We start from the raw sequence: 26944 nt of genomic DNA on the forward strand, positions 1-26944 counted from the left end.
TCAACACGGTGGGGATCTAAACGACTACTTTCTCGCCTGAAAATGTTTCAAATGTTGCTAAAGTTATATATTTACAGAGTTTAGAGCGTTGCTCGGCGACGTAATGACGTCACGGCGGTACTAGTGATACTCAGTTGTAATGGAAACACAACCAAACCGAGCCGAGCCGTGCCGAGCCGTGCCGTACCGAGCTGAACCGTGCTAGTGGAAATGCGCCAAGAGTCCACCGTCCCTTCTCTGAGTTACAGGGGGTCTCGGCGTAGCAGTGCATTTCAATGCAACGGTTGCAAAGGGACACCGGAGCTCTTCGTAAAAAAACACACACAAAAAAACATCCAAATACCTCCATGATGCTCGTATGTAATGTCCGTCTTGTGCTGAAGCCCCAAATTGCGTAATTGTCCCGAAAAAAATTAAAGAAGTCTATATTTTAAGCTTGTTTGTAGCGGAAGCTTCTCGAAGCTCCTCTTCCTGGTCCGTCCAAATATCGCGTGATTCGCAGTAACCGCACTGACGCCGGCGCAAATCACGTGAGATTTGGACGGACCAGGAAGAGGAGCTTCGAGAAGCTTCCGCTACAAACAAGCTTAAAATATAGACTTATTTAATTTTTTTCGGGACAATTACGCAATTTGGGGCTTCAGCACAAGACGGACATTACATACGAGCATCATGGAGGTATTTGGATGTTTTTTTGTGTGTGTTTTTTTACGAAGAGCTCTGGTGTCCCTTTGCAACCGTTGCATTGAAATGCACTGCTACGCCGAGACCCCCTGTAACTAAGAGAAGGGACGGTGGACTCTGATAATTCTTCCAGCCCTTAGTCAACATGAGGGTGAGTAGATAATGAGCGAAATATCATTCTAGGGTGAACTATCCCTTTAATGTGTTATGGAGCTATGTTGAGTCTAAAGTAAGTAAGTAAGTAAGTAAGCTTTATTTGTACAGCGCCTTTCACAGACCAGGGTCACAAGGCGCTTCACAGTTAAAACAAAACAGTAACAATACACAGTCAAAAAAGTACATACAAATTTAAGTTTAAAAGGCCAAGACAACTAGGTGGCAATCATAGCAGCCCCAAGACAGTTAAGCAAAAGCATGAGCAAATAAATAGGTCTTTAGTTGCTTTTTGAAAGAGTCAACAGACTCCATTGAACGCAGAGAGAGCGGAAGATCGTTCCAGAGCCTGGGAGCGACAGCCTGGAAGGATCTGTCTCCTCTGGTCCGGAAACGAGTGCGTGGCACCATCAGCAGATTCTGATCCACAGACCTCAGAGCCCGAGTTGGGGTGTAAGGCTGGATCAGATCGCTGATGTAAGGCGGAGCCTGGCCATGCAAAGCTCTGAATGTTAAAACCAGAATTTTAAAATTGATCCTGGACGAAACTGGCAGCCAATGAAGAGCTTTAAGAATAGGGGTTATATGAGTCCTCCTATTGGTGCGAGTCAGAATTCTCGCTGCAGAGTTTTGCACTAACTGCAGGCGAGACAGCTCCTTTTTGTTTAGACAAGAAAACAAACTATTACAATAGTCTAAACGCGAAGACACAAAAGCATGAGTGATCAGCTCCAAGTCGTTTTGTGACACCATTTTCCTGAGTTTCGACATTTTCCTCAGTTGAAAAAAGCAATTTTTGGTCAGCTGTTTACAGTGCTGCACTAATGACATGCCTTTGTCAAACACAACACCCAGGTTTCTTAGGCTCGGTTTGACAGACTGGCCCAAGTCACCCAAGTACTGGTTGATCCCTGGAATGGAATCATCAGGGGCAATAACCAGTGTTTCTGTTTTTTCCACATTAAGCTGCAGGGTGTTATCACTCAGCCATTGTTTAATCTCCACCAAGCACTGAACTAAGGAACTTAGCCTCTGAAGCTCAGTCGGCTTGAAGGAACAGTAAAGCTGGATATCATCAGCAAACATGTGGTAAGAAACATCAGGAAATCCCTGGATGACTTTTCCCAGGGGTGTCAAATACAGTAAAAATAATACAGGACCCAAAACGGAGCCTTGGGGGACTCCACACAACAGATCTGCTGACTCAGACCTTATTTGGTTAGCAGTGACACTAAAGCTACGCCCAGAGAGGTATGACGAGAACCAGTGTAAAACTGACCCTGACAGTCCTACTTCATCCCTCAGTCTTCTCAGCAGGATCTGGTGGTCAACTGTGTCAAAGGCTGAGGACAGATCTAAGAGAACTAGAACAGTGCACTTTCCCGAATCAGCAGACATCATAATGTCACTGGACACTTTCAGTAAGGCCGTCTCCGTAGAGTGATGTTTGCGGAAACCAGACTGAAAGGTCTCATGGATGTTACTCTGATCCAGGAATAATGACAGCTGTTCAGAGACCACCTTCTCTAGGATCTTGGACAAGAGTGGCAGCTTTGAAATAGGCCTGAAGTTACTGAGGACAGTCGGGTCTAAGCCTGTCTTTTTAAGTAAAGGCTCCACTATGGCATGCTTAAATGTACTGGGAAACATAAAGCTTTCAGGCTCTCTTTTAACCCGGCTAGATCACCATGGTAACTGATGCTTAGCTCATCACCTGGTCCCGACCAGGTTATGTTCAGAGTTTCATCATAAAACCGGCTATAAAAGCGCCGCTGTTTCACTATTTAACTCATTTACAGCTGCGTCATCTTTACTCTGAAAGTCCAGCGGAGCTGGATCAGAGCAGAGCGTTTTATCTACTTTCTCTCTGAGCGTCTCCGCCTACAGACGTTCAGCTGAGGGAATACGCTGCTCAGCTGTTGAGCCCAGCATCAGGGGGTCGTTATATATTAGGATATATATTATACTGTTATATAATATATATATATATATATATATATATATATATATATATATATATATATATATATAGGATATATAGGCCTCTGAAAGAAGTTGTGCGCTTCAGCAGGACAGATAATCAGATGGATAATCGGTAAAGTTCATAATTTCACTTTGATGTGACCAAGAATAAACTATTTTCTATGTTTCGTCTGTTAAATGGCACTGATGCCCAAATGCAAATCTTGAATATGTCTACACTGTTTTCACATTTAAAAAGGTCTTTTATTGTTTTTGAAATATGAGATTGTACAGCAGCTAAAAACCCACTGTAGCCTATTTTCATACTCACACATAGCGTCGCTTTCAATAAAACACACACTCACATTCTATAATTGCGATCAGTGAAATATATGAAAACAATATAAAACACAATTTAAAATGACAGATTGCTCTGGTTTATTTAGTTTAAATGGATAAAGCTTCATATTTAAAAGCAGACTCCTCTCTTGTCATATTTGCAGCAACACTGATGCTTCAGGCTGCGATCATGCTTTGTAGTATCACTCATCTTCTCTCCTTTAAAACAACCTGCTGCTCTTGACTGGAATCAGAGGCCGTCGTCGCTCCATTTAGTGAGGAAGTAGAATCATATGACGCCAAACGCCTCCTCTGATGTGAACACAGAGCACAAAGCTGAGAGTCAGACTTAATCTACTGAGGAAAAACTCCCAAGAAAAACCAGGAGAAACCTCAGGGTGAGCAACAGAGGAGTGATCCCTCACCCAGGACGGACAGATGGGACATAGATGTTGTATATAGACAAGAAAACTGTTTATAACATCGTATATGGAAAATCAATCAATCAAAATGTATTTGTATAGCCCTTTACAATAGCCAGACGGTACCCAAAGTGCTTTACAACAAAGCAATAAAACAACATGGAAATAGTTAACAGGAGCTGATGAAGGCAGCTTCTGTTGGTAGCAGTAGTCGAGTTGAGGGGGTATGAGGGGGGATGGCATCCCCCCTGAAATAAAAACGATTAAAATCATCCCCCCTGAAAAAATGCCATCCCCCTTCTCCATCCCTCCCCTTTTTACATTAAATGTTGGACATATAACTTGTAATTATAGGCTGTCAAATCAATTTTAACGGCGTCAATTTCTTTTTATCTATTGATAGTTGATTTCATTAAAAAACATTTGCACAAATCAAGCCTATCCACTTTTCCATGTTGATAAAAGTATTAAAATGATAATTCAAGGGACATTTAGGCTATAATAGATAAAAATGTGCGATTAATCGCGAGTTAAGTATGACATTCAAAAAAATAGACCATCCCCCCTGAATTTTTTTTACAACTCAACTACTGGTTGGGAGGAAAGACAGGGAGAGCAGGCAGCTTAATGGGAGTAGTGGATGGCAGACGCAGAACAATAGCATGGCGTAGGCTACTCTGGCGACCTGTTTTTCCTGTAAGCAAACTGGTGTTGGTCTGGTGAGGGGGGAATGGCAGCTTCTATGTGTTTGCTAACCAGTCTTTCAAAGTATTTTGCAGCGATGGGGGTGAGTGCCACAGGCCTGTAGTCGTAGGTGTTTGTTTATTTATTTATTTTAATTTTACCACTCTTCCCAAATTTTTTATAACTTTTTTTTTGTAAGTTTTAAATTACCAATTTCATCTACAATTTTTTTTTAACCATTTTGGAGAAATTTTTTTACCTTTTTTGAGAAATGGTACCAATTTTTTCTAGAAAAATTTTAACTTTTTTGTCTTTAGAAATGATACCACTTTTTTTCTAGAAATGTGTAATCATTTTGGAGAAATTGTACCACTTTTTTTCCCCAAAAAATTTCTCTACAATATTTCCCAAAATTCAGGCCATTGGCCCTAATTTGAACGTACATTGACTAAAAAAGTAACTTTCTTCAGTCTCAGAACAAATATTTGTGTATTTCTGGTGTTTGTGTGACAGTTGAGGTTCCTGTCACTATGCCTCCAATTGATCATGCGCCCTGGCTACTTGGCCAAGGGGATGTCCCTTTGGGTGACTGGCAAGCGCGCATGACTCTTACCCGGGAGGTGTGGGTTCAATCCCCGCCCGGGCCCTCTTCACCTTGCCACATTCTGGCGTTGTTGGCAGGATCCATGTAGCACTAGTGGTGGGTCCATGGATTCCTAATGTGTGGCAGCCTGCGCGGAAGCACGAGGACGGAGAGATGTGACAGTGGTGGTCCTGTCACTATGCCTCCAATTGATCATGTGCCCTGGCTACTTGGCCAAGGGGATGTCCCTTTGGGTGACTGGCAAACACGCATGACTCTTACCCGGGAGGTGTGGGTTCAATCCCCGCCCGGGCCCTCTTCACCTTGCCACATTCGCTTCAAAATTTTGTTTTTTTTTTGTCTCATTTGTGTCAAATTAGGGTCCTTGATGTAAAAACAAAGTTTGCAAACCACTGGCTTAAAGCTGGTACCCATGATATGGGTATTTACGTATACTGTATGGAGCTTTAACACAAACATCTACCTTTATACTGTATGGAGCTTTAACACAAACATCTACCTTTATACTGTATGGAGCTTTAATACAAACATCTACCTTTATACTGTATGGAGCTTTAACACAAACATCTACCTTTATTGTGAAGGAGCTTCAGGTAGATGAGGTCAGCTTGTGCAGGTGCAGCACTTTTCTCTCTCTCCGTCTTTGTATTGACTCGATGATTATTCATAAATAACGTGATAAACAGCCGGTGACCATGTTCCAGACCTCGTCCTGCAGTTTCAGATCAGCGTCGGCCATATTTCTGTCTCCAGCACCATTGATTTGTGTCACTACAGCAGCGTGATGTTCTCTCCGTCGTTTGGTTTTTGCAGAGTTATTGATCAGCAGGACGAGGCCCGGCATCGGAGCCTCAGCACTTTGTGGCCCGTTTATGAGGTTTATGGGACAGGAGGATATTTACCAGGGAGGGGAGGGGAGGGGGGGCAGAGTGGAAGCAGAGGAGAAGGCTTTAACTGGAGGATCAGATCAGACTGAAGCATCAAACATGACCACAGACTTTTACATTTACATTTGCTCGAACTTGAGGACAGAAGTTTAGTTCAATTGTTTTAAATATAGAAATAATCAGTTACTTTATTATTGCTTATATATTCCTCTGTTAACTAGGGCCCCGTTTCAGGTAGCAGGGTTAAAGGGATAGTTCACCCAAAATTCAAACTGCACTCATTATCTCCTCCCCCTCATGTGGACTAAGGGCTGGGAGAAGTTTCAGAGTCCTCCGTGGCTTCTCTGAGTTACAGGGGGTCTCGGCGTAGCAGTGCATGTCCATATAACGGTTGCAAATGGATACCAACTGTCTTCGTGACAAAAAGACACACCAAAAAACATCCAAATACCTCCATGCTGCTCGTATGTAATGTCCCTCTTGTATTGAAGCCCCGAAATGCGAAGTGGTTCCGAAAAAAATTAAATAAGTCTATATTTCCAGCTTGTTTTGTAGCGGAAGCTCCTCTTCCCAGTTCGTTGAAATATAGACTTATTTAATTTTTTTTGGGACAATTTCTCATGTTGGGGCTTCAATACAAGAGGGACATTACATACGAGCAGCATGGAGGTATAAAAAGTGAGCTCCGTTCGCAACCGTCATATGTACATGCAGTAGGGCTGTCAGTTTTTAGAAAAATGAGGTTCGAACGATTATTGAATGACCCCCCCCCCCCCCCCCCCCGCAGGCCGCAGCACACACAGTCGCGGTGTTTTATTTTGAAAATTGACCGGATACTCTCGTTGTTTCATGTTTGACTTCCTGCCCAGCTTGACGCGATTGCTCGCGGCTCTCGCACAAAATAGACCAGACGCTGCACGGCACGAGCCGGCCGCGGAGGTGCACGCCGCGACACCACACCAGCGGTTAATATGGGCACAGAAAGTAAACTGGCTCCGCTTCTCGGCTGTTCGCGGCCTTTCCGCGTCCGGTGGACGTTCCGCGGCGCTATGCAGGCACCGGGCACTGCAGCCAAAGACGGTAAATAGAGTATCTTTGCTGCAGCCTGCATATCGAGCAGGTCATTACTGCTCGAATACGAACTTTTCCCCCCACATTCGAACGAATATTCGAATGTCGAATAAAAAGTGACAGCCCTAACATGCAGTGCTGCACGGAGCCCCGCTGTAACTCAGAGAAGCCACGGAGGACTCTGAAACTTCTCCTAGCCCTTAGTCCACATGAGGGGGAGGAGATAATGAGTGCAATTTGAATTTTGGGTGAACTAAATAAATATATTTATATAATATTTAAATATAGAAATAATCAGTTACTTTATTATTGCTTATATATTCCTCTGTTAACCACGGACCCGTTTGGTCGACTAACCCTGAACTGTCTAACTCAGAGTTTCTGGTTTCAGAAGAGTCAAGCTGAACCGGCTTTGTGAAACCAAAACCCCAGAGTTTCCTCTCACTCAGAGTTTTCACTAAACCTGCTTTCTGAAACAGGGCCTAGGTAAAACCTGTTGTTTCACAATAAAAGTGCAGACACACCTAGCTGCAGTGGGCGGAGCAGAAAACTGGAAACACTGGAACCAGAGGTAAATAAAGTGTGTGAGCGTCCAGAAGTGAAAGTAAAGTGTGAGAGGAGGACGACTGAGCTGCAGCAGAGACGAGACAGAAAGTCAAAGTGAGTCCATCAGGTGTTTGTCAGCAACACAGCAGAGTCTCTACCAAACACTGGTGAGTACAGCTCATCATATTCACTGTGTGAGCAGCAGCTTTAACACTGAGGAGGAACAGAAAAGCTCAGAGAAACAGGCTGAAGACTTCATCACAGAGCTGGAACAGGAAATCTCTGAGCTGGAGAAGAGAAGCACTGAGGTGAAGCAGCTCTCACTCTCTGAAGACCACCTCCACCTCCTCCAAAGCTTCCCATCCCTGAAAGCTGCTCCACCCACCAAGGAGACGATCCGTGGACAGATGGAGGAGATGAAGAGAGTCCAGCAGTTTGCAGTGGATGTGACTCTGGATCCTGATACAGCACATCCTCAACTCATCCTGTCTGGTGATGGAAAACAAGTTAATTATGGTGATGTGAGGAAGAAACTCCCAGACAACCCAGAGAGATTTACACGTTACGCCAACATTTTAGGAAAACAGAGTTTCTCTTCAGGCAGATTTTACTTTGAGGTTCAGGTTGAAGGAAAAACTAAGTGGACAGTGGGAGTGGCCAGAGAGTCGATTGACAGGAAGGGAGAAGCCCCACTGACTCCTCAGGATGGATACTGGACTATATTGTTGAGAAATGGAAATGAGTACAGAGCTTCTGGTGGCCCCTCAGTCCGTCTCAATCTGAGGTCTGGTCTTGAGAAGGTGGGGGTGTTTGTGGATTATGAGGAGGGCCTGGTCTCCTTTTATGACGTAGATGCTGCAGCTCTCATCTACTCCTTCACTGGCTGCTGCTTCACTGACAAACTACACCCATTCCTCAGTCTCTGTGATAATGATGGAGGTAAAAACTCTGCCCCTCTGATCATCTGTCCTGTTAATCAAACTGAGTAAACCAATGGGATTACTTGAACACGTGTGGATCCTCAGTGTGATGTTATTTTTTATTGTTTGATAAATACCTGAGTCATCCTCCTGTCTTCAGTTGTTTATAAAGATGGACGCCAACAAAGCCAAAAGATCCCAGAAACACTTGCTGCCATTTTGTGCCAGACTTCAGCATCGAGGCCCCGCCCACATACATGTCCAAACACACTATCTTTTATGTAGGAACAAATCGTTCAAGATCAGGTCTTTAAAACCAAATCAGTTGGACAAACAATGGGGTATTTCTTTAGTTTGGCTCATGTCCCATCTACTAACATGGAGGGGGCGGAGTTTATGACCTGCAGCCAATCACATTGTCCATTTTTATACATAATGACTGTAAAGAGGGGAAAACTAAATTTGATGTCTATTTGATTAATGTTTGTTTTTATTAGTCCTGATTGCAGTGACGGCTGGTATCAATGGGCTAGTGGGGCTAAGCCCTCCCTGCATTACACAACAAAAGATGAGGAAAAAATATTATATATAGCCTATATTATATTCTCTAAATAACATACAAAAGATTGTTTTAAGTCTTAGTAAAATCGGAACTGGCAACAATATTAAATAGTTTCAAGAAAAACACAGGATATCTCTAAATGGGCTAATTTTAATCAGCCCCAGCTCACCGAGTCTACTCTCATTCATTTTCCGACTGTGGATGATTGACAGGTGCCAGGTCCCGCCCTCGCCATTCACCGACTGTTGGGGCTAACTTCATTCAGCCCACAGGCCGAACGGTTCTGACCAATCAGCAGCGGGCTGACGCAGGGTCAGTGATTGACAGGCGTCATGACAACGCCCCCTTGGTTCACTTGTCATTGGGGCTAATTTCATTTAGCCCAACAGCGCTGTTTTCAGACCAATGACAGGAACCGGAGGAAAAGTTGTGTTGTTGTGGGAGGGAGAAGACAGAAACAGCGGCGCTAGGCGCTAGCATCACAGGTAGCATTACTTTACTGCTCTAAACTGTCTTTGCTGAACATGAACTCACTGGGAGCACCAGACTTAAATGACATGGCGATAACAGACCAGAAAGGCCGTCGATATGAGCTGCATATATCGTCTTTTCTTTTTTTTTTTTTTTTATTAATTGAGCAATATCGTCGGGTGTGTGTGCGTGCTGCGTGCGTGTGTGTGTAGGTGTGTGTGTGTGCGTGCGTGCGTGCGTGAGAGAGAGAGAGAGAGAGAGAGAGAGAGAGAGAGAGAGAGAGAGAGAGAGAGAGAGAGAGAGAGAGAGACTGTGTGTGTATGTGTGAGATAACCAGGTGAAGTTTTTTTTTTTTTTTTTTGGACTAGACCCTTACTTAATGCAGTGTGTAGGCCTAGTTAGTTGCTATACTTTTGTGAGATGGGATAACCCTAACTTTTAGCTGTGTTAACCATTTAATGGGTATAATTTATTTATTAGCCCACCCAACTAATTTGACCACCAGCCGCCACTGCCTGATTGTTCATTTGTCTCTCTCTGCTGGTTGTAATTTAAAGAATGATGAATAAAGCTTTGATTTAATCCTTTCTTGGCTTCATGTCTGTGGATCTTTGAGCTCAATGTGTTTATGAGCTGAAATATTTCTTTAGATCTACGATGGAAGCGAAGGAGCCAAGTCTGACACTTTGAGCTACTGAGGTATTTGACACAGGAGTAACCTGGTTGACACGCTGCGCTTCATTCAGTGCCGTCATACAGAACCGTTGTGTTCAGTGAAAGTCCACGCCGTTCTTCAGATACAACACAGAGACTTATTGGTCGCCGTGAGTCCATTTTCCATCCATAAACAAACCAACAAACAAAATGCTGGCATGGCGAGTGTTGTTAAGGTACTTCAAGAGTGACCGGAGTGATGCGCATGCGTTGCGTTCGAGTGAGTCTGTTGGAGCTCCGTCATTTTAACTCGTCTTAAACTGCTTTTTAAACAAATTCCTTTGGTTTTTAAAACGACCTCATGCACAAATACAGTCTTTTAAACAGTGTACTCCTTTTCGGGTTGCCTGTTTTAGTAATCGAATAGACTGATCGCTCGTTTTTTTAACCAAAACAGCCATCAGCGCCACAGACCCGAGCCGCCATTGACGTATGGCCGGCTTTTAGCCGTTTTTACCCCCTTTCTTGTTTTTCTCCTCACCAAACGGGCTGGGCTGCCTACCTCCTCATGCAGGAACCCCCCGTGAATATTTCGGCCCTCATCTGACAGATGTGGACCGAAGGTTGAACATTTTTTAAACAGTTCAACAACCTCCGGCCTCGGCTTGACAGCGTGGGAAAACATCCACTAGCTGTCACTACAGTCAGAAGGAGGAGAAGAGGAAAAGTGGACGGAAAGACACTGAAACTTACCAAGTGTTGATACATCGCAGCGGGCCTGGTTCTCAGGCCCTTGATGGTAAGTTTCTCCACTACTATTCCGGTTGGAAATCTGCCATTTCTCCGCTGTGGGCTCCCGTCGGAACCGCTCCTCTGATGTCCACACTATCAACATTCCTGCACATCTCCCTGTGTGTCCGTCCTGGCGCTCTCCTGGCTGTGTTTCTTTTATTATTATTTTTCAGTTCTACTAATGGGCTCGTCATCCTGGTAGATGCTACGCAAACATGGTCACCTCCTCGGCCATCTCTGAGATCCGGAGTGAATTAACCTCCATCGAGCAACTCATCTCGGCCCTTCTGCAGCGACAAGAGGACCTCAGCTCCAGACTAGCTTCGCTCGGCGAACCGACACCTGGCTGTTCCACCTGGGCTACAGTGGCCAAGGGAAAAAAGAGAGCGTCCCTCCCGCTGTTCGACTCCCAGGATGATGCTACCGACCTGGAACTATCTAACTTCTTCTCCCCTCTTGCTGCTCTGCCTGCGCCACCTCCACGGTCGCTGAATGTAAATCCTGGCAGCGGAAAAAGGCGCAGGTCTCCTGACACCTACCCCTGCTCAACAGCCGTCTCTCCTATTGACAAGCGCCAGCGACGATGCACATCCCCGCCTGGGGCTTGTGGCGGCGGTCCCGGTGGATCTCCAGCAGCCAGCCCTCCAGTTACTCGTCAATCTCCCCGCAGTCCTGGTTCCTCCAACCGGGGTAGCGCGCCGCTTGTCACCACTAGTCGACCAACGGCAACAACAACAACCATCCCTCCAGCTGCTAGCCAACCACCCCGCGGTCCTGCAGGCAATGCGCCGCCTGCCCCACCTGACACGATTGGTGTCGATGCTAATGCTAGCCTAGCCAGCCCGCGGCTCCCACCGAAACTTTCCACCTACAGCGACAGCCAGGTAGGCAGCAGTCCTGAAATTCTAATTGTGGGTGACTCTGTAGTGAGATATCTAACTCTACCTGGTGCTATCACATACTGTCTCTCTGGCGGCAAGGTTCGTGACTTAATTGAACTCATTCCTGCGCTCATTGATAAGCATCCCACAGTAAACATTGTGATATCGCACGTAGGAACGAATGACGTCATGGCTAGGAAATCCAGCCAATTATATGCAGACTTGGAGTCCCTGTGTTACACTGTTGAGAGTCTGGGAAGACATTGCATTATGTCTGGACCCATCCCAGCTCCCTCCAAAGGATGTGAACGTTTCAGCCGGCTCTTTAGTCTTCATCACTGGCTAAAAAACTTCTGTACTGCCGCAGGTTATAATTTCATCCCCAACTTTGATCTCTTTTGGTCTAATTCATACCTGTACAAGAATGATGGTCTGCACCCAAAAAGACTAGGAACGAAGCAATTGATAACTAATTTCATCCAATTCATAGCTTCTAACTCATTCTGATATGCACAACGGTATGACCCTGATCAGATCTGTGTGTCTCCAACTGTAGCACTCAGCTATGATGATAGTTTGGGTCCTGCCACCGTGGTGAACAACCAGAGTATTCCTACTTCTACCACTGCTGATAAATCTAGTCACTCTGTAAGCACTTTAAAGTTTGCACTTTTTAATGTCAGATCTCTCTCTAATAAGACTTTCATCATTAACGATTTTATAACTTCACACAGACTTGATTGTATTCTTCTCACAGAAACCTGGCTAGATGAAACCGGCAGCAAGGAATTAATTGAAGCATCCCCGCCAAATTATACGTCTCTACATTGCTCTAGAGCAGACAGAAGGGGTGGTGGTGTGGCTGCCATTTTCTCAGACTGTCTCTCAAGCCGAAACATGCTATTTGGTAGCTACAACACTTTTGAGTATTTAGCAATGGACATGAGGTTTGCCCATCCGTGTCTAGTACTCACTATTTATCGTCCACCAAAGCTTAAAAAAGGTTTTGTAGATGAATTTGCTGATCTTCTATCAAAAATCACTGTTGATTATGATTCAATTCTTATTTCTGGGGATTTCAACATCCATATTGATACTCCCACTGATCCTCTCTCCAGTCAGTTTACTGGCATGCTATCAACGTTTGATCTTATTCAGCACACTGCTGGCCCTACTCACAATCAAGGTCATACTCTCGACCTTATCATTTCTAAAGGCATTGGTGTAGTCATGAACTGTATTTTGGATGTTGGCATTTCAGACCACTTTTGTATCTTCTTCGACATGACTATACTGACCAAACAAGTGCCTGCATCTAAATCCCGCAGACTGCGCTTCTTGTCTCCTGGCATACTGAATAATTTCATCACCAGATACAGTACCAGGGAACAGTCTGATTGTTATTATAATTCTGACCCTTCTTTGTGTCTGTGTGACAATTTGGTCATTAATTTCAATCAGTCTGTGACGCAAATTCTGGATGATATAGCTCCATACAAAACTAAGACAATCGTTGGCAAAGCTAAAGCACCATGGAGAAATACAGAAAGAGTGAAAACACTCAAAAGAGATTGTCGTAAATCTGAACGCAAGTGGCGTAAAACAAAACTGCAGGCTGATTATACAGATTACAAGGATTCGCTCAGCAACTATAACTCTGTAATTAAACAATGCAGGCAGTACTATTTCTCACAAATTATTGCCAACAATGTTAAAAATTCTAAGTTTCTATTCAGTACAATTGATAGACTGGTCAACCCAGCCAGACCACTACCTGCTGAGCTTTATTCCTCAGGAAAGTGCAATGAATTTGCCTTTTTATTTTTGTATTTTAAATCTAAGGTTACCAACATTAGGAACAATATCATTTCTACTCGCACGGGTACAAGTGACTCTCATACTACTCCAGTGTGCCACAGTGCCAACTCTTTGTCCAGTTTCAACCTTGTACAGAGTTGTGATTTACAAAAAGTGGTTCAACAACTAAGTTCTGCAACCTGCACTCTTGATGTTATGCCCACCAAGTATTTTAAAGGTGTCTTTGAGTGTCTGGAATACGATGTTCTTAAGATTGTTAATACCTCTCTGCTCTCCGGAATTTTCCCTACTACACTCAAGCATGCTTTAGTCACTCCATTGTTAAAAAAGAGCAACCTGGATCCACTGGTCACTAGCAACTACAGGCCAATCTCAAATTTGCCATTCTTGGGAAAAATTTTAGAAAAGGTTGTATATCAGCAATTACATGAACATCTGTCACAACATAATTTATTTGACTTGTATCAGTCTGGCTTCAGAAACAATCATAGTACAGAAACCGCTCTTGTGCGGGTTGTTAATGATCTTAAAATTAATTCCGACAATGGTAAAGTTTCTGTTCTGGTTCTACTCGATCTCAGTGCCGCTTTCGATACGGTGGACCATACCATTTTGCTTCATCGCCTTGAGCATTGCGTAGGCCTCAGGGGCACTGCTCTTAACTGGCTTTCATCCTACCTCATGAATAGATCATTCTCAGTCTCTCTTGGTGACTTTAAATCAGATCATGTTAGCTATCCATGTGGTGTTCCTCAGGGGTCCATTCTTGGCCCTCTCCTGTTCAATTTATACATGCTCCCACTTGGTTCCATAATTCGACAGCATAACATATCATATCACTCCTATGCCGATGACACACAATTATATGTATCTGTTTCTGCAAACCACCTAAGTCCACTTGAGGATCTTGTCCAGTGCATTAGTGATGTCCACCGCTGGATGACAGATAACTTCCTTCAATTGAATGAGGACAAAACAGAAATTCTGTTGGTGGGCCCAAAGGCACTGAGGCACCAGGTCACGTCGTTACTGTCTTCATCTTCCAGTGAACACGTCAGAAACCTAGGTGTGATTTTCGACGAAGACCTTAACTTCCAAAAGCACATCTCTTTTATTTCCAAAACTGCCTTTTATCACCTACGGAACATTTCTAAAGTTAGATCACTTTTATCTGTATCAGACTCGGAAAAACTGGTTCATGCATTCATTTCTAGCCGCTTAGACTACTGTAACGCTCTTTTCCCCGGATTAACAAACCATTCACTTAATAAACTTCAACTCATTCAAAATGCTGCAGCCAGAATTCTATCAAAAACACACAAGTACGATCACATCACTCCGGTTTTAAAGTCTTTCCACTGGCTCCCTGTTAAATATAGAATTGATTTTAAAATTTTACTTATTGTTTTTAAATCTCTTAACAGTGCTGCCCCTCCCTATGTTTCTGACATGCTCACCCAGTACACACCTGACAGATACCTCAGATCCTCATGTAAATCTCTTCTCAATATTCCACGTATACAGTCAAAATCAGCTCAAGGTGCTTTCAGTTTTTATGGTCCAACACTATGGAACTCTCTGCCCATTGAACTCCGCACATCTCCAACAACATCTTCTTTTAAGCGCAATCTTAAAACATACCTGTTCTCGCAAGCTTTTAATTAGTTTTTTTGTTGTTGTTTGTTTGTTTGTTTGTCTTAACACATTGGCTTCTGTTTTAATATGCACTAACCTTTTGTTTGTTTTAATATGTACTCAACATGTATTGCATCTTGCTTTTATCGTGAAGCACATTGAGTCTATGCTTGCCATATGAAATGTGCTATATATAAATAAATTGACATTGACATTGAAGTGCTGTCAGTTCAAGTCCAAATCCAACTCTGCCTATTTTTGGCAAAATGTTTATCTCCTTTTGGCCCCCATTCTGTCAGGGTTGGTGATAGTGACACAACTTTTTGTAATTAAGTCTTCCTCATGACAAACTGTTGAAGTCAAGTTTTGGGCAGCAGAACACAGTGACACAAATTTTGCATACACTTGTACCACTTCAGACAAAATTTCCACTTCTGAAAAACTGCTCTAAAAATCTTACAGATTCATATTTCTTTCTGCATAAATCTCTTAAACCACTTCTCCTCTGTCCAAAACTACCAAATATTCAATAATTCTAAGGATTTTAACCCTTGAAATGCCAATTTGATTCCTTGATGTCACCGTTTTTTTTTTTTTTTTTAATGAAAAACAAAAAACACAAAAAGTTAGATATTTTCTGAAAAACAAATGTCAAGTGGCTGGGGTATTTTTTTTAATCAGTCTTGGATAGGTCAAGGATTTCTCAAAATACTGGCTTTGTACCATCATTTGTTTTTCTGTAGCGGCACATTTAAAAAAAAAAAAAAGATTCTCCCATTGACTCCCATTAAAACTTACAATAAACCACATATTTTAATCTAACTGTTTTTTTGTTTTTTGTTTTTACAAAAAACAATCACGCATTCTGTGATGTTAGGGTTTAGATTTGAAGAAAAATAGTCAAATTTTTCATTTTTACAGTTTACCAGCAGACAGTGAACTGAATCACCTCATCCAAAAACTCAGACTGGTTATCATCAGCAGTTTTCCTCAGTGCATAGCTTGCACAACTAGGAGATGGCACAGCGCCAAACAGGTGTACTCTAATGTAAATAAATATTTGTAATGTGACCGTTTAAAGTGTAACTAGATAAATATGAATTCCCCCCGTCAGGTGAACCTCCACCTTTGCCCCATATTCACCAGATAAAACCTGCTGTTTCACAATAAAAGCACAGACACCGCTAGCTGCAGTGGGAGGAGCAGAAAACGGGAAACACTGGAACCAGAGGAACGTTGAGCGTCAGCGTCCAGAAGTGAAAGTAAAGTGTGAGAGGAGGACGACTGAGCTGCAGCAGAGACGAGACATAAAGCCAAAGTGAGTCCATCAGGTGTTTGTCAGCAACACAGCAGAGTCTCTACCAAACACTGGTGAGTACAGCTCATCATATTCACTGTGTGAGCAGCAGCTTTAACACTGAGCTTCATCTCTTCTCACTCTCTTCATGTCACACTGACTCTAGTGAACTGGCTCACAACAGACCTGAGGCTGTTTGTCCACAGAGACACTATAGTCCACTTTAAACTGTCTCTGTGTCTCTGCTCAGGACTTTTACAACTCCTCACTCAGTCTCGGAGCTTCACTCTCTACTTCACCTCATTTCCTGCTTTCATGCTGTCAAGCTATCACTTCCTACTGCTGCCTTACTTCACACTTCCTGCAGCTCTTTCACAATAAAAGCCTCACACTTTTATTGTGAAGCAGCCAGAGGAAACACAGTGTCCTTGTCACTCAGCTCAGCTCTGTCAAAGGTTTTCTCTTTCAGTGACGTCATGAAAACATGTTTTGAGTTTGTGAATGTTAAATAATCTAATAAATCAACAAGCTCAGCATCTTGTGACATAGTAACGTACTACAATAACCATAGACAGGAAACTAGGCTGAATTTCACTTACACACTGATGTCAGGGTAAACAGATTTACTTGAAACCAGAGCTTCTCAAACTTCCTCCACCACGCCCCCTACAGGTGGAAAAGCTTCACAGCCCTTCAGACAATATTTCTATCAGTCATTAACAATGAGAGAAGAACTAATGAAGAAGGATCCATGTTGAACTTTAGGGAAATAAACAGGTCAACAGGACGACCCCACCCCCAGGTAGAGAACCACAGTCTTAAAGGTGTACAGAAATGGCCATTTGTCCTGTTTGTCGCGCCGAGTTGTCACGAGCTGCAACACGAGTTTACCCGAGTGAGGAAAACGAATTTGATTGGTCGTTATCGAGCGGGCGGGACATTCAAAGCTTGGGGCGAGCCCGAGCTCCGTGTGTGTGTGCGTGTCTCAGACGTTTGAATGATGGATGATGGATCCAATATCAGTGGCTGGTGAATCGTGTACAGGCTGACGTATAATCCGTGCGCCTGCATTATCCAATGCGAAAAAAAAAATACACACTTTCATCCCGGATTTACTCAAAAATAGAATTTTGCACAAAGTTTGGCCTACATCGTCTGATAGATGAGTTATTACACTCATTTTATGACCCAGAGTGGGCTTAAATTCAATTTTCTTTTCTGTACACCTTTAAAGACACAGAACATTATTTTAAATGAATCATCAGGTGCTGAAGTTGAAGACAGCTGGACTTGCTTTGGTTCTTGAAGACGGTTCGCCGCCGAAGAGGCTTCTTCAGTTCTAAACACCAGTGTGAGGCCTTGTCCAAGTGGAAACACGGTGCTTCCCCCAAAACGATCTTTTTGTTATTGGTGGTGAAAAAGATCTCCGTAAACTAGGGCCGGGACTTTAACGCATTAATTACGATTAATTAATTACACAAAAATTAACGCGTTAAAAAAATTAACGCATTTAATCGCACCTATTTAAAAATATATATATTTTTTTTCACTTTTTTTTTCTTTTTTTTTTTTCTCACGTGTGTCTACGTGCGGTGCGCCCGCCATCACGTTTCATGCCGAGAAATCAGCCGTTTATCATAAAACGGCAACAGAAGAATGTATTTTGTGTAAAGACCGCTCTACGGACTACAGATCTGTGTCCCACAAAAAATACGTCACCAACTGACACGGGAAAGGGCGGCATTTGGTGTGTGACGTCACCTACGCGACTTGTAGTCTTTCTGGTTACAGATTCTTCCGAATTTTATTTTACAATAGTTTTACAACAAACTGCTGATTTCTCGGGATGAAACGTGATGTGAACAGGTAGAGGACATATTCTTTTCTCATGGCACAATTCAATCGGATCACGAAATAAAACTTTCAGTCCCGTTCATTTGAATGGCGAGTTTTTCAGAGTTGAGGTCCCATGGTGACCGTTACTTCCTGCTTCCGCTTAGGCTCTCTATGTTTACATCAGGCTGAGTCCAACAAATCAGTTTATGCTACTGTGATTTAAGTAGCCTAGTTAAATACTACAGTAATCATCATAGTGTATTGGAAGGAAAGACCATTTAATCTGTATGTATCAAATATCAATTAATGAATTCATTGATATTTGATACATATTGATACAATTTGCATCCCTAGTCTGTTGGTCTTGGTTAAGTACCACCTTGAATGCTTAAAGCAGAAGTAAGCGATCCGGTCGTTTTGGCTAATGCTGCGTTCCAGGCAGGCTTTTGAAACCGTAAATTACAGCTTCAAGTCACAACTTACAACTTTGTAGCGTTTCAGGCAACCCACTCGTGTTTTTCCGACCTGTTTTACCTGTGAAAGTCACTATAACGGCCACTCGTAACTTCCGACCCGTGAACTCGTACCAGATCGAACTGGTACGACTTCACAGGTCGGAAAAACACGAGTTACGAGTTGCCTTGAACGCACCATAACAGTCCTCGTCCCTACGTCACCACATTCACGGCGTCCCTTGGCTGCACACACAGCCCTGCATGCCGTTCTCTCTCCTCATTGGATAAAAACTGTAGGATACGAGAAAAGTTTTCTCCTCGGCTCAGAGCAGAGCAGAGGGACTGACAGACCCGTGTTTCGGTCCAAACACTCTATGTAAGTGATTGCTGTCGGAAGATATAACTATTTAAGACTTATATTAACACAAATATATCACTTACTTCTGCTTTAAGCTTATGTATTCAGTCATTCAATGGTATACTAAAAAAATGCTTCTCACTGTCCTCAGGTCAAATATTTGTATGCGATTAAAATGCGATTAATTGCGATTAATTAATTACAAAGCCTCTAATTAATTCGATTAATTTTTTTAATCGAGTCCCGGCCCTACCGTAAACATGTCATTGTTTCAAGAAATATCTGCGTGTAGATCAACTAGAAAAACGACTCTTAATGCTGTAGTACATCCACCAGGCCTGAGTGTGGCACTGCCACAAATAAACTACAAAAACTGATGAGAACAAGAGGGAAAGCTCTTCCGCTCTGTTCAAACTCCAAACATTATAACTGGATTAAATGTTGACCGGGAGTCGTGTCAGAGCAAATATGATGTTTGGTGATGATTTAACGGTGAGATTCAGTTGCAGTGTCTAAGAGACTGATAGTAGTCGGCCGTTTTTGTTGTTACTTCCATAGACTGTAACGTCTAGCGGTGTGGCTCAGATTACAGGTTAGAGTGGTGGGGCGTATGACATCATCGTTTCATAAATGATCCGTTTTGGGTGTTTACACAAAAACGGTGGGACAACGGATTTTACCACTCTAGGACCAATATCCAAAAAAATCCCTTTTTCGCCCTGAAAACAGAGTTTTTCGTCCAGGCATAATGCAGAAACAATAAAAATATTTGTGGATTCACTGAAACACGTATCCATGTGGACGGACTCAGATGCCGCTTTGCAAGACAATCAGAGGTGAGCCAATTAAAACCCGTGTTGATTGCAGAGTTGTTTGATGCAGGTCAGTGACCCTTTCCCACTGTGGTCCTAAGCCAATTGTTAGCGGGTTTAATTGGGCTTTTTGCCAGTGGGAAAGGGGCTTAAGAGTCCCAGGTATTCAATCCTAGGTGGGGACAACACCTTGGGGGGGGGGGGGGGGTCCTGAGGGTTGTTGGCTACCCATCATGTGAGTCGTTAGGGTCACATGGGCCAAGGTGTGAGGGTTAAACTGTCTGGGGAGGGCTCCCAGTACAGAATTAGGCACATGTCCACTGCAGGAACTTCAGGGTGATTTGATGGGGCTGGTGCCGTTGGTGCGTGTCTCTACTGCAGAAACCACCCCCCAAGGGCCATCTCCGGGGACTTTAACAGGGCTGAAAGGAGTCCCTGCCTCGAGGTTGGTACTTAGATCAGCCATGAAAAACTCCTGGATGGGGCTTGGGGTGTGCTGAGCGTGGGGAAGGATTCGCAAGCCAGCTGCAGGGAGTGGCAGGGAGACGTCCCTGGCACTGCCCCACCACCCTGAGATGTTCCGGGATTAAAGGGGCGAAACATCTGTGAGGGGTGGCTCCCGGCTGACTACCCTGCAGCAGGCCCACTGGCAGACCCATGGACCAGCATTTGCCTTAAGGTCTGGCCAAGTCTGAAGTTCACCTGGATCTTGTGTTTGTGGTAGAATCCTTTGAATTTCTCAGATGCCACATGCAGAATGTTTTTCATTGGTCATTTTGTTCTTCATCTGAAACCGTCTCTTTCCTTGTGGTGCCTTTTTAGAGATTTGATAAAGTCCACTTAGGGTAGCCACAGGTTTTAAGTACTTTCTTGATGTGTGACAGTTTTCTCTGTTTTCCTTCTACCTTTGAGGGAACCTTCAAGGCCCAGTGTCGTAATGATCTGACGCCCAGTTTGTGCTCCAGTGGGTGGTGGGGGTCAAACAGGAAGTGTTGTTCCATGTTTGTGGTTTTTTCAGTTGAATTCAATTGCAGACTACCATTCGCATCAATGGGCACAGCATTGTCCTTCGTATCCTCCCTTGTGAACTTGATGTTGCTGTCCACTGAGGTAATGTGCTTATTGATAGCCTCCATGTCTTGGGTTTTGATTTACACCTGGGAAGGGGTGGGGGTGAACTGTTTTCAAGAAGCAAAACAAGTCCAGTTCTCTATCTGGGGGGTGGGGCCGTCCTGTTGATCTGTTTATTTCCCTAAAGCTAAACATGGATCGTTCTTTATCAGTTCCTCTGGTCTCATTGTTAATAAGAAGGCGAACCGTCTTCAAGAACTGAAACCAATCAAGTTACTTTCAACTTCAGCACTTACGATGACCTGTGACTGTGACAGACTTTTTAAATGAATGTTTGTTTTCTCTCCCTCAGTGTGTAGACATGTCTGCTGCCAGCAACCTGAGGTCTGAAGATCAGTTTCTGTGCTCCATCTGTCTGGATGTCTTCACTGATCCAGTCACTACACCATGTGGACACAACTTCTGTCAGAGCTGCATCACTCAGCACTGGGACGTTAGTGACAGGTGTCAGTGTCCAATGTGTAAGAGGGGTTTTGAAACAAGACCTCAACTTGACATCAACACTCTGTTCTCTGAGGTTGTTGCTCAGTTCAGACGTGAAGTTCAACAGAAAACCAGCAGCAGCAGCTCAGAGCAACAAGTTTCCAAACCAGGAGAAGTTCCCTGTGACGTCTGCACTGGAACCAAACTGAAGGCCCTGAAGTCCTGCCTGGTGTGTCTGACCTCCTACTGTGAGACTCACCTGGAGCCTCATCTGACACTGTCACGTCTGAGGAGACATCAGCTGATGGAGCCTGTGGAGAACCTGGAGGACAGGATGTGTAGGAAGCACGATAAACCTCTGGAGCTGTTCTGTCAGACCGACCAGACATGTGTCTGCATGCTCTGCTCTGTTTTAGACCACAAGACTCATGAGTTTGTTCCTCTGAGAGAAGAATATGAAGGAAAGAAGGCAGAGCTGCAGAAGACAGAGGCTGAAACTCAGTGGATGATCCAGAAGAGACGACTGAAGATTGAGGAGATGAAACAGTCAGTGAAGATCAGTAAAGCTGCTGCAGACAGAGAGAAAGCAGAAGGTGTTGAGGTCTTCACTGCTCTGAAGGATTCTGTTGACAGAGGCCTGAAGCAGCTCATCAAGGAGATCGAAGAGAAACAGAAAAGCTCAGAGAAACAGGCTGAAGACTTCATCACAGAGCTGGAACAGGAAATCTCTGAGCTGGAGAAGAGAAGCACTGAGGTGGAGCAGCTCTCACTCTCTGAAGACCACCTCCACCTCCTCCAAAGCTTCCCATCCCTGAAAGCTGCTCCACCCACCAAGGACTGGACACAGGTCATAGTCCGTCCACCATCATATGAGGGGACTGTGGTGAGAGCTGTGTCTCAGCTGGAGGAGACGCTCCATGGACAGATGAAGGAGATGATGGAGGCTGAGATGAAGAGGGTCCAGCAGTTTGCAGTGGATGTGACTCTGGATCCTGATACAGCACAACCTCATCTCATCCTGTCTGATGATGGAAAACAAGTTCACTGTGGTGATGTGAGGAAGAATCTCCCAGACAACCCAGAGAGATTTGATAAATGTGTCAGTGTCATAGGAAAACAGAGTTTCTCTTCAGGCAGATTTTACTTTGAGGTTCTGGTTAAAGGAAAAACTAAGTGGGATGTGGGAGTGGCCAGAGAGTTGATCAACAGGAAGGGAACAATCAACCTGAGTCCTCAGGATGGTAACTGGACGATATATTTGAGAAATGGAAATGAGTACACAGCTGGTGATGACCCCCCTGTCCGTCTCACTCTGAGGTCTGGTCTTGAGAAGGTGGGGGTGTTTGTGGATTATGAGGAGGGTCTGGTCTCCTTTTATGACGTAGATGCTGCAGCTCTCATCTACTCCTTCACTGGCTGCTGCTTCACTGACAAACTACACCCATTCTTCAATCCCTGTCTTAATGATGGAGATAAAAACTCTGCACCTCTGATCATCTGTCCTGTCAATCAAACTGAGTAAACCAATGGGATTACTTGGTTTTGATTTGTGGTTTGATGAACTGATTGATCTTTATTGATTGAACATGTGTGGATCCTCAGTGTGATGTTATTTTTTATTGTTTGATAAATACCCGAGTCATCCTCTTGTCTTCAGTTGTTTATAAAGATGGACGCCAACAAAGCCAAAATATCCCAGAAACACTTGCTGCCATTTTGTGCAAGTGATGTCATTTCAAGTCCAAAGGGGTGGGGTTTATTACCTGTAGCCAATCACATTGTCCATCTTTATACACAGTGACTGTAAAGAGGGGAAAATAAAAACTAAATTTGATGTTTATTTGATGAATGTTTGCTTTTATTCAGAGATGGGGACTCGAGTCGCACTTAAGTCGCACCCACAGAGACTTCAGACTTGACTTGGACTCGTGCCCAAAAGACTTCAGACTCGACTCGGACTCGTGTTTTGAGACTCGTGAACAATCTTTTTTTTTTTTTGGCTCGTGCCTCCCTCCTGACAGGACGACCGACTGTCTTTTTTTTTGCCGTTAACACACCACTAGCGGAGCAGCTCCACATGGCCGGTAACGTTATTCAGATGGAGGTTAGATCTTCATATTGAACTCCTACAGAGTGAAGCCAAACACCAGTGTCTAAAGAGAAAGGAACAGCAGAGCTCCTCTGACAGCGCAGTCAGCTGCGGGTGAGTGACAGGTGACTGTGAACCGGCTTTTTTTTTTTTTTTTTAATAGCGGCACCGTCCGTAGCCTACATATGAGGTACAACTTCCGTTTGTTGTCAGACCTTCCTTCACGGGGACTAGCTGCTGCATAACTGGCACATATCAGGCTACTGTAGGCTAAATCCTCCTGTTTATTTATGTTTTTGCTGCGAAATATGACTGAAGGCCCGTATGGAAGTCTGGACGTGTCGACACGCCCCATGAGTTGACGCAGCTTATTAAAAAAATAATAACAACCAGTTCTTCTCTCAGAAACATGCGGTTCCAGAAAGGTTTTAATGAAAGCTTTCCTTTAAAGGAAACTGTATTCTGAGTCAAGAAAGAATCAAGGCTGCTCTGCCCCTCTGCACTCCTTTCTTTTCTTTTTTTTGCTTTTTTTTGCTTTGTTGAATTCAGAAAACCCAGATGAACAACATGGAAACTGATTTAGGCTGTTAATTATAGGTCATAAAGTCTGGATGGTAGCCTATAGCTCACATCTTTATGTGCAGCATTTGTGTGTTTTCTTCATATTGCATTGCAATATCATGTTTAAAGTGATCATATAATAAACAACTAATCAATACTGTATAGATAAAGGAGTGATAATAACCTACAGTAAATGCTTTGAATCTCTTAGATATAGCTGTGCAGTATCCTTAGTAGACCGGATAGCAGCAGATGATAGAAGGGTCCTTACAACCAGAAGAGACAGGAGACTTTTATTTTTTAGAGACTTGAGACTTGACTTGGACTCGTGACCAAAGACTTGAGACTTGATGAAGTCTCACCCCACAAAGACTTGAGACTTGACTCGGACTCGTGACCAAAGACTTGAGACTTGATGAAGTCTCACCCCACAAAGACTTGAGACTTGACTCGGACTCGTGACCAAAGACTTGAGACTTGACTTGGACTTGCAAAAAAAGACTTGTGAACATCTCTGCTTTTATTTGTCTTGATTATTTACTTGTCTCGCTCTGCTGATTTGTAATCTAAAGAATAACGAATAAAGCTTTGTTTGAATCTCTTCTTGGCTCCGTGTCTGTGCTTCTCTCAGACTGATCACAGGTCTGAGTCCTCCACACACACATCTTGTGTTTATGAGCTGAAATATTTCTTTTTGAAATATTTCTTTCTTTTCTCTTATCCATAAACAAACCAACCAACAAAACTCTGGCATGACGAGCGTTGTTAAGGTACTTCAAGAGGCCAAATCCAACTCTGCCTTTAACAATGAGTTCACTCTGACTGCTAGGACAGCTGCTGTCAACTCTGGCTTTGCCAAGCAGAAAGGTGACCTGGATGTTGTTCTCTTGATTTAAGGGGGTAGGGGCCCACTTTAGTTTTCTTTAAGGGGGCCCAGAATTCCTAGCAATGGCCCTGGGTGAGAGACTCTAGTTTCATCTGCGACTTGAACCTGAAAGAGTCAGTCTCCACAAGCCTGTGAATATTCTCATTTGTCCCGGTCATCGTTATCCCCAAGAAATTTAAATCAAACGCAACTGGACTTGGTTATTTGCCTAGACAGAGGCTAGGCTGTTCAGGGGCGGTGCGTGGCGCAGTGGTTAAAGCAGCCGCCCCTCTCTCATGTAGAGGCTACAGTCCTCAACGCAGGCGGTTCGAATCCCGCGTCGGGCAGACCTTTCCTGTATGTCATTCCCCCTCTCTCTGTCTACCCCTTTCCTGTCTATCTCACTATGTGCTATCAAATAAAGGCAAAAAGCCCAAAAAAAAACAATTGGCTGTTCAAAGATGCTCCTTGAAATGTGGCTCCACAGTCACACACTACAAGGAGGGATCTTGTTCTCAGGAGAAAGACCGTGAAACTGATCTGACCACATAGAGTCGACTACAGTGACAGTAAAATGTTTGTCTCTGTGTCCGTTTGTTTGTCACATTGTTCAGATCAGGCTATAGTATTTTAGTATAGTATTTATGTATTTTTACAACTCAGTTCATTATGTTCTAATCACAAACATTTCTGTGTTATTTGTGTTTAATTAGTGATCTGACAACTATATTCACATCACTGCACTTTCATTTAGATTTATTCTGTTATATTGCTCTCTTGTATTCATATTATTCATTTTCTCAGTGTTGTGTAATTTCTCTGGTGTGAACACTGTAGTCTGTAAACACATATTTAACACTTCCATCTACTGCCATCTACAGTATATAATGTACAGTAAATAAATATTTTTAATGTGAAAGTTTAAGTGTAACTAGATAAATATTGATTCTATCCATCAGGTGCACTTCCACCTTTGCCCCATATTCACCAGATAAAACCTGCTGTTTCATAATAAAAGCACAGACACATCTAGCTGCAGTGGGAGGAGCAGAAAACTGGAAACACTGGAACCAGAGGAACGTTGAGCGTCAGCGTCCAGAAGTGAAAGTAAAGTGTGAGAGGAGGACGACTGAGCTGCAGCAGACACGAGACAGAAAGTCAAAGTGAGTCCATCAGGAGTTTGTCAGCAACACAGCAGAGTCTCTACCAAACACTGGTGAGTACAGCTCATCATATTCACTGTGTGAGCAGCAGCTTTAACACTGAGCTTCATCTCTACTCACTCTCTTCATGTCACACTGACTCTAGTGAACTGGCTCACAACAGACCTGAGGCTGTTTGTCCACAGAGACACTATAGTCCACTTTAAACTGTCTCTGTGTCTCTGCTCAGGACTTTTACAACTCCTCACTCAGTCTCGGAGCTTCACTCTCTACTTCACCTCATTTCCTGCTTTCATGCTGTCAAGTTATCACTTCCTACTGCTGCCTTACTTCACACTTCCTGCAGCTCTTTCACAATAAAAGCCTCACACTTTTATTGTGAAGCAGCCAGAGGAAACACAGTGTCCTTGTCACTCAGCTCAGCTCTGTCAGAGGTTTTCTCTTTCAGTGACGTCATGAAAACGTGTTTTGAGTTTGTGGATGTTAAATAATCTAATAAATCAACAAGCTCAGCATCTTGTGACATAGTAACGTACTACAATAACCATAGACAGGAAACTAGGCTAGGAAGATTTCCGTAAACACGTCATTGTTTCAAGAAATATCTGCGTGTAGATCAACTAGAAAAACGACTCTTAACGCTGTAGTACATCCACTAAGTGTGGCACTGCCCCAAATAAACTACAAAAACTGATGAGAACAAGAGGGAAAGCTCTTCCTCTCTATTCAAACTCCAAACATTATAACTGGATTAAATGTTCCGGGAGTCGTGTCAGAGCAAATATGATGATTGGTGATGATTTAACGGTGAGATTCAGCCGCAGTGTCCAAGGGACTGAGTGTAGTCCACTATTGTTGTTGTTACGTCC

The 26944-nt window shown here is 43.5% G+C and overlaps 2 protein-coding genes across 2 annotated transcripts; both read left to right on the forward strand.

Annotated features, from left to right (window-relative positions):
• Nucleotides 1-1921: 1921 nt before the first annotated feature.
• Nucleotides 1922-8341, forward strand: LOC310991048 (E3 ubiquitin-protein ligase TRIM21-like; the record flags this gene model as incomplete). The annotated part of the gene is made up of 2 exons (XM_083978618.1): nt 1922-1926; nt 7555-8341. 2 exons carry the CDS (start codon nt 1922-1924, stop codon nt 8339-8341), a joined length of 792 nt encoding a protein of 263 aa, XP_083834744.1.
• Nucleotides 8342-21275: 12934 nt separating this feature from the next.
• On the forward strand, nt 21276-22919 carry LOC310985171 (E3 ubiquitin-protein ligase TRIM21-like; the record flags this gene model as incomplete). Its single annotated transcript, XM_083970665.1, has 1 exon — nt 21276-22919. One exon carries the CDS (start codon nt 21276-21278, stop codon nt 22917-22919), a length of 1644 nt encoding a protein of 547 aa, XP_083826791.1.
• Between the last annotated feature and the right edge of the window lie 4025 nt (nt 22920-26944).

The sequence above is a fragment of the Trachurus trachurus genome (genome assembly GCF_905171665.1).
Source record: "Trachurus trachurus genome assembly, chromosome: 1".
Lineage (NCBI taxonomy): Eukaryota > Metazoa > Chordata > Actinopteri > Carangiformes > Carangidae > Trachurus > Trachurus trachurus.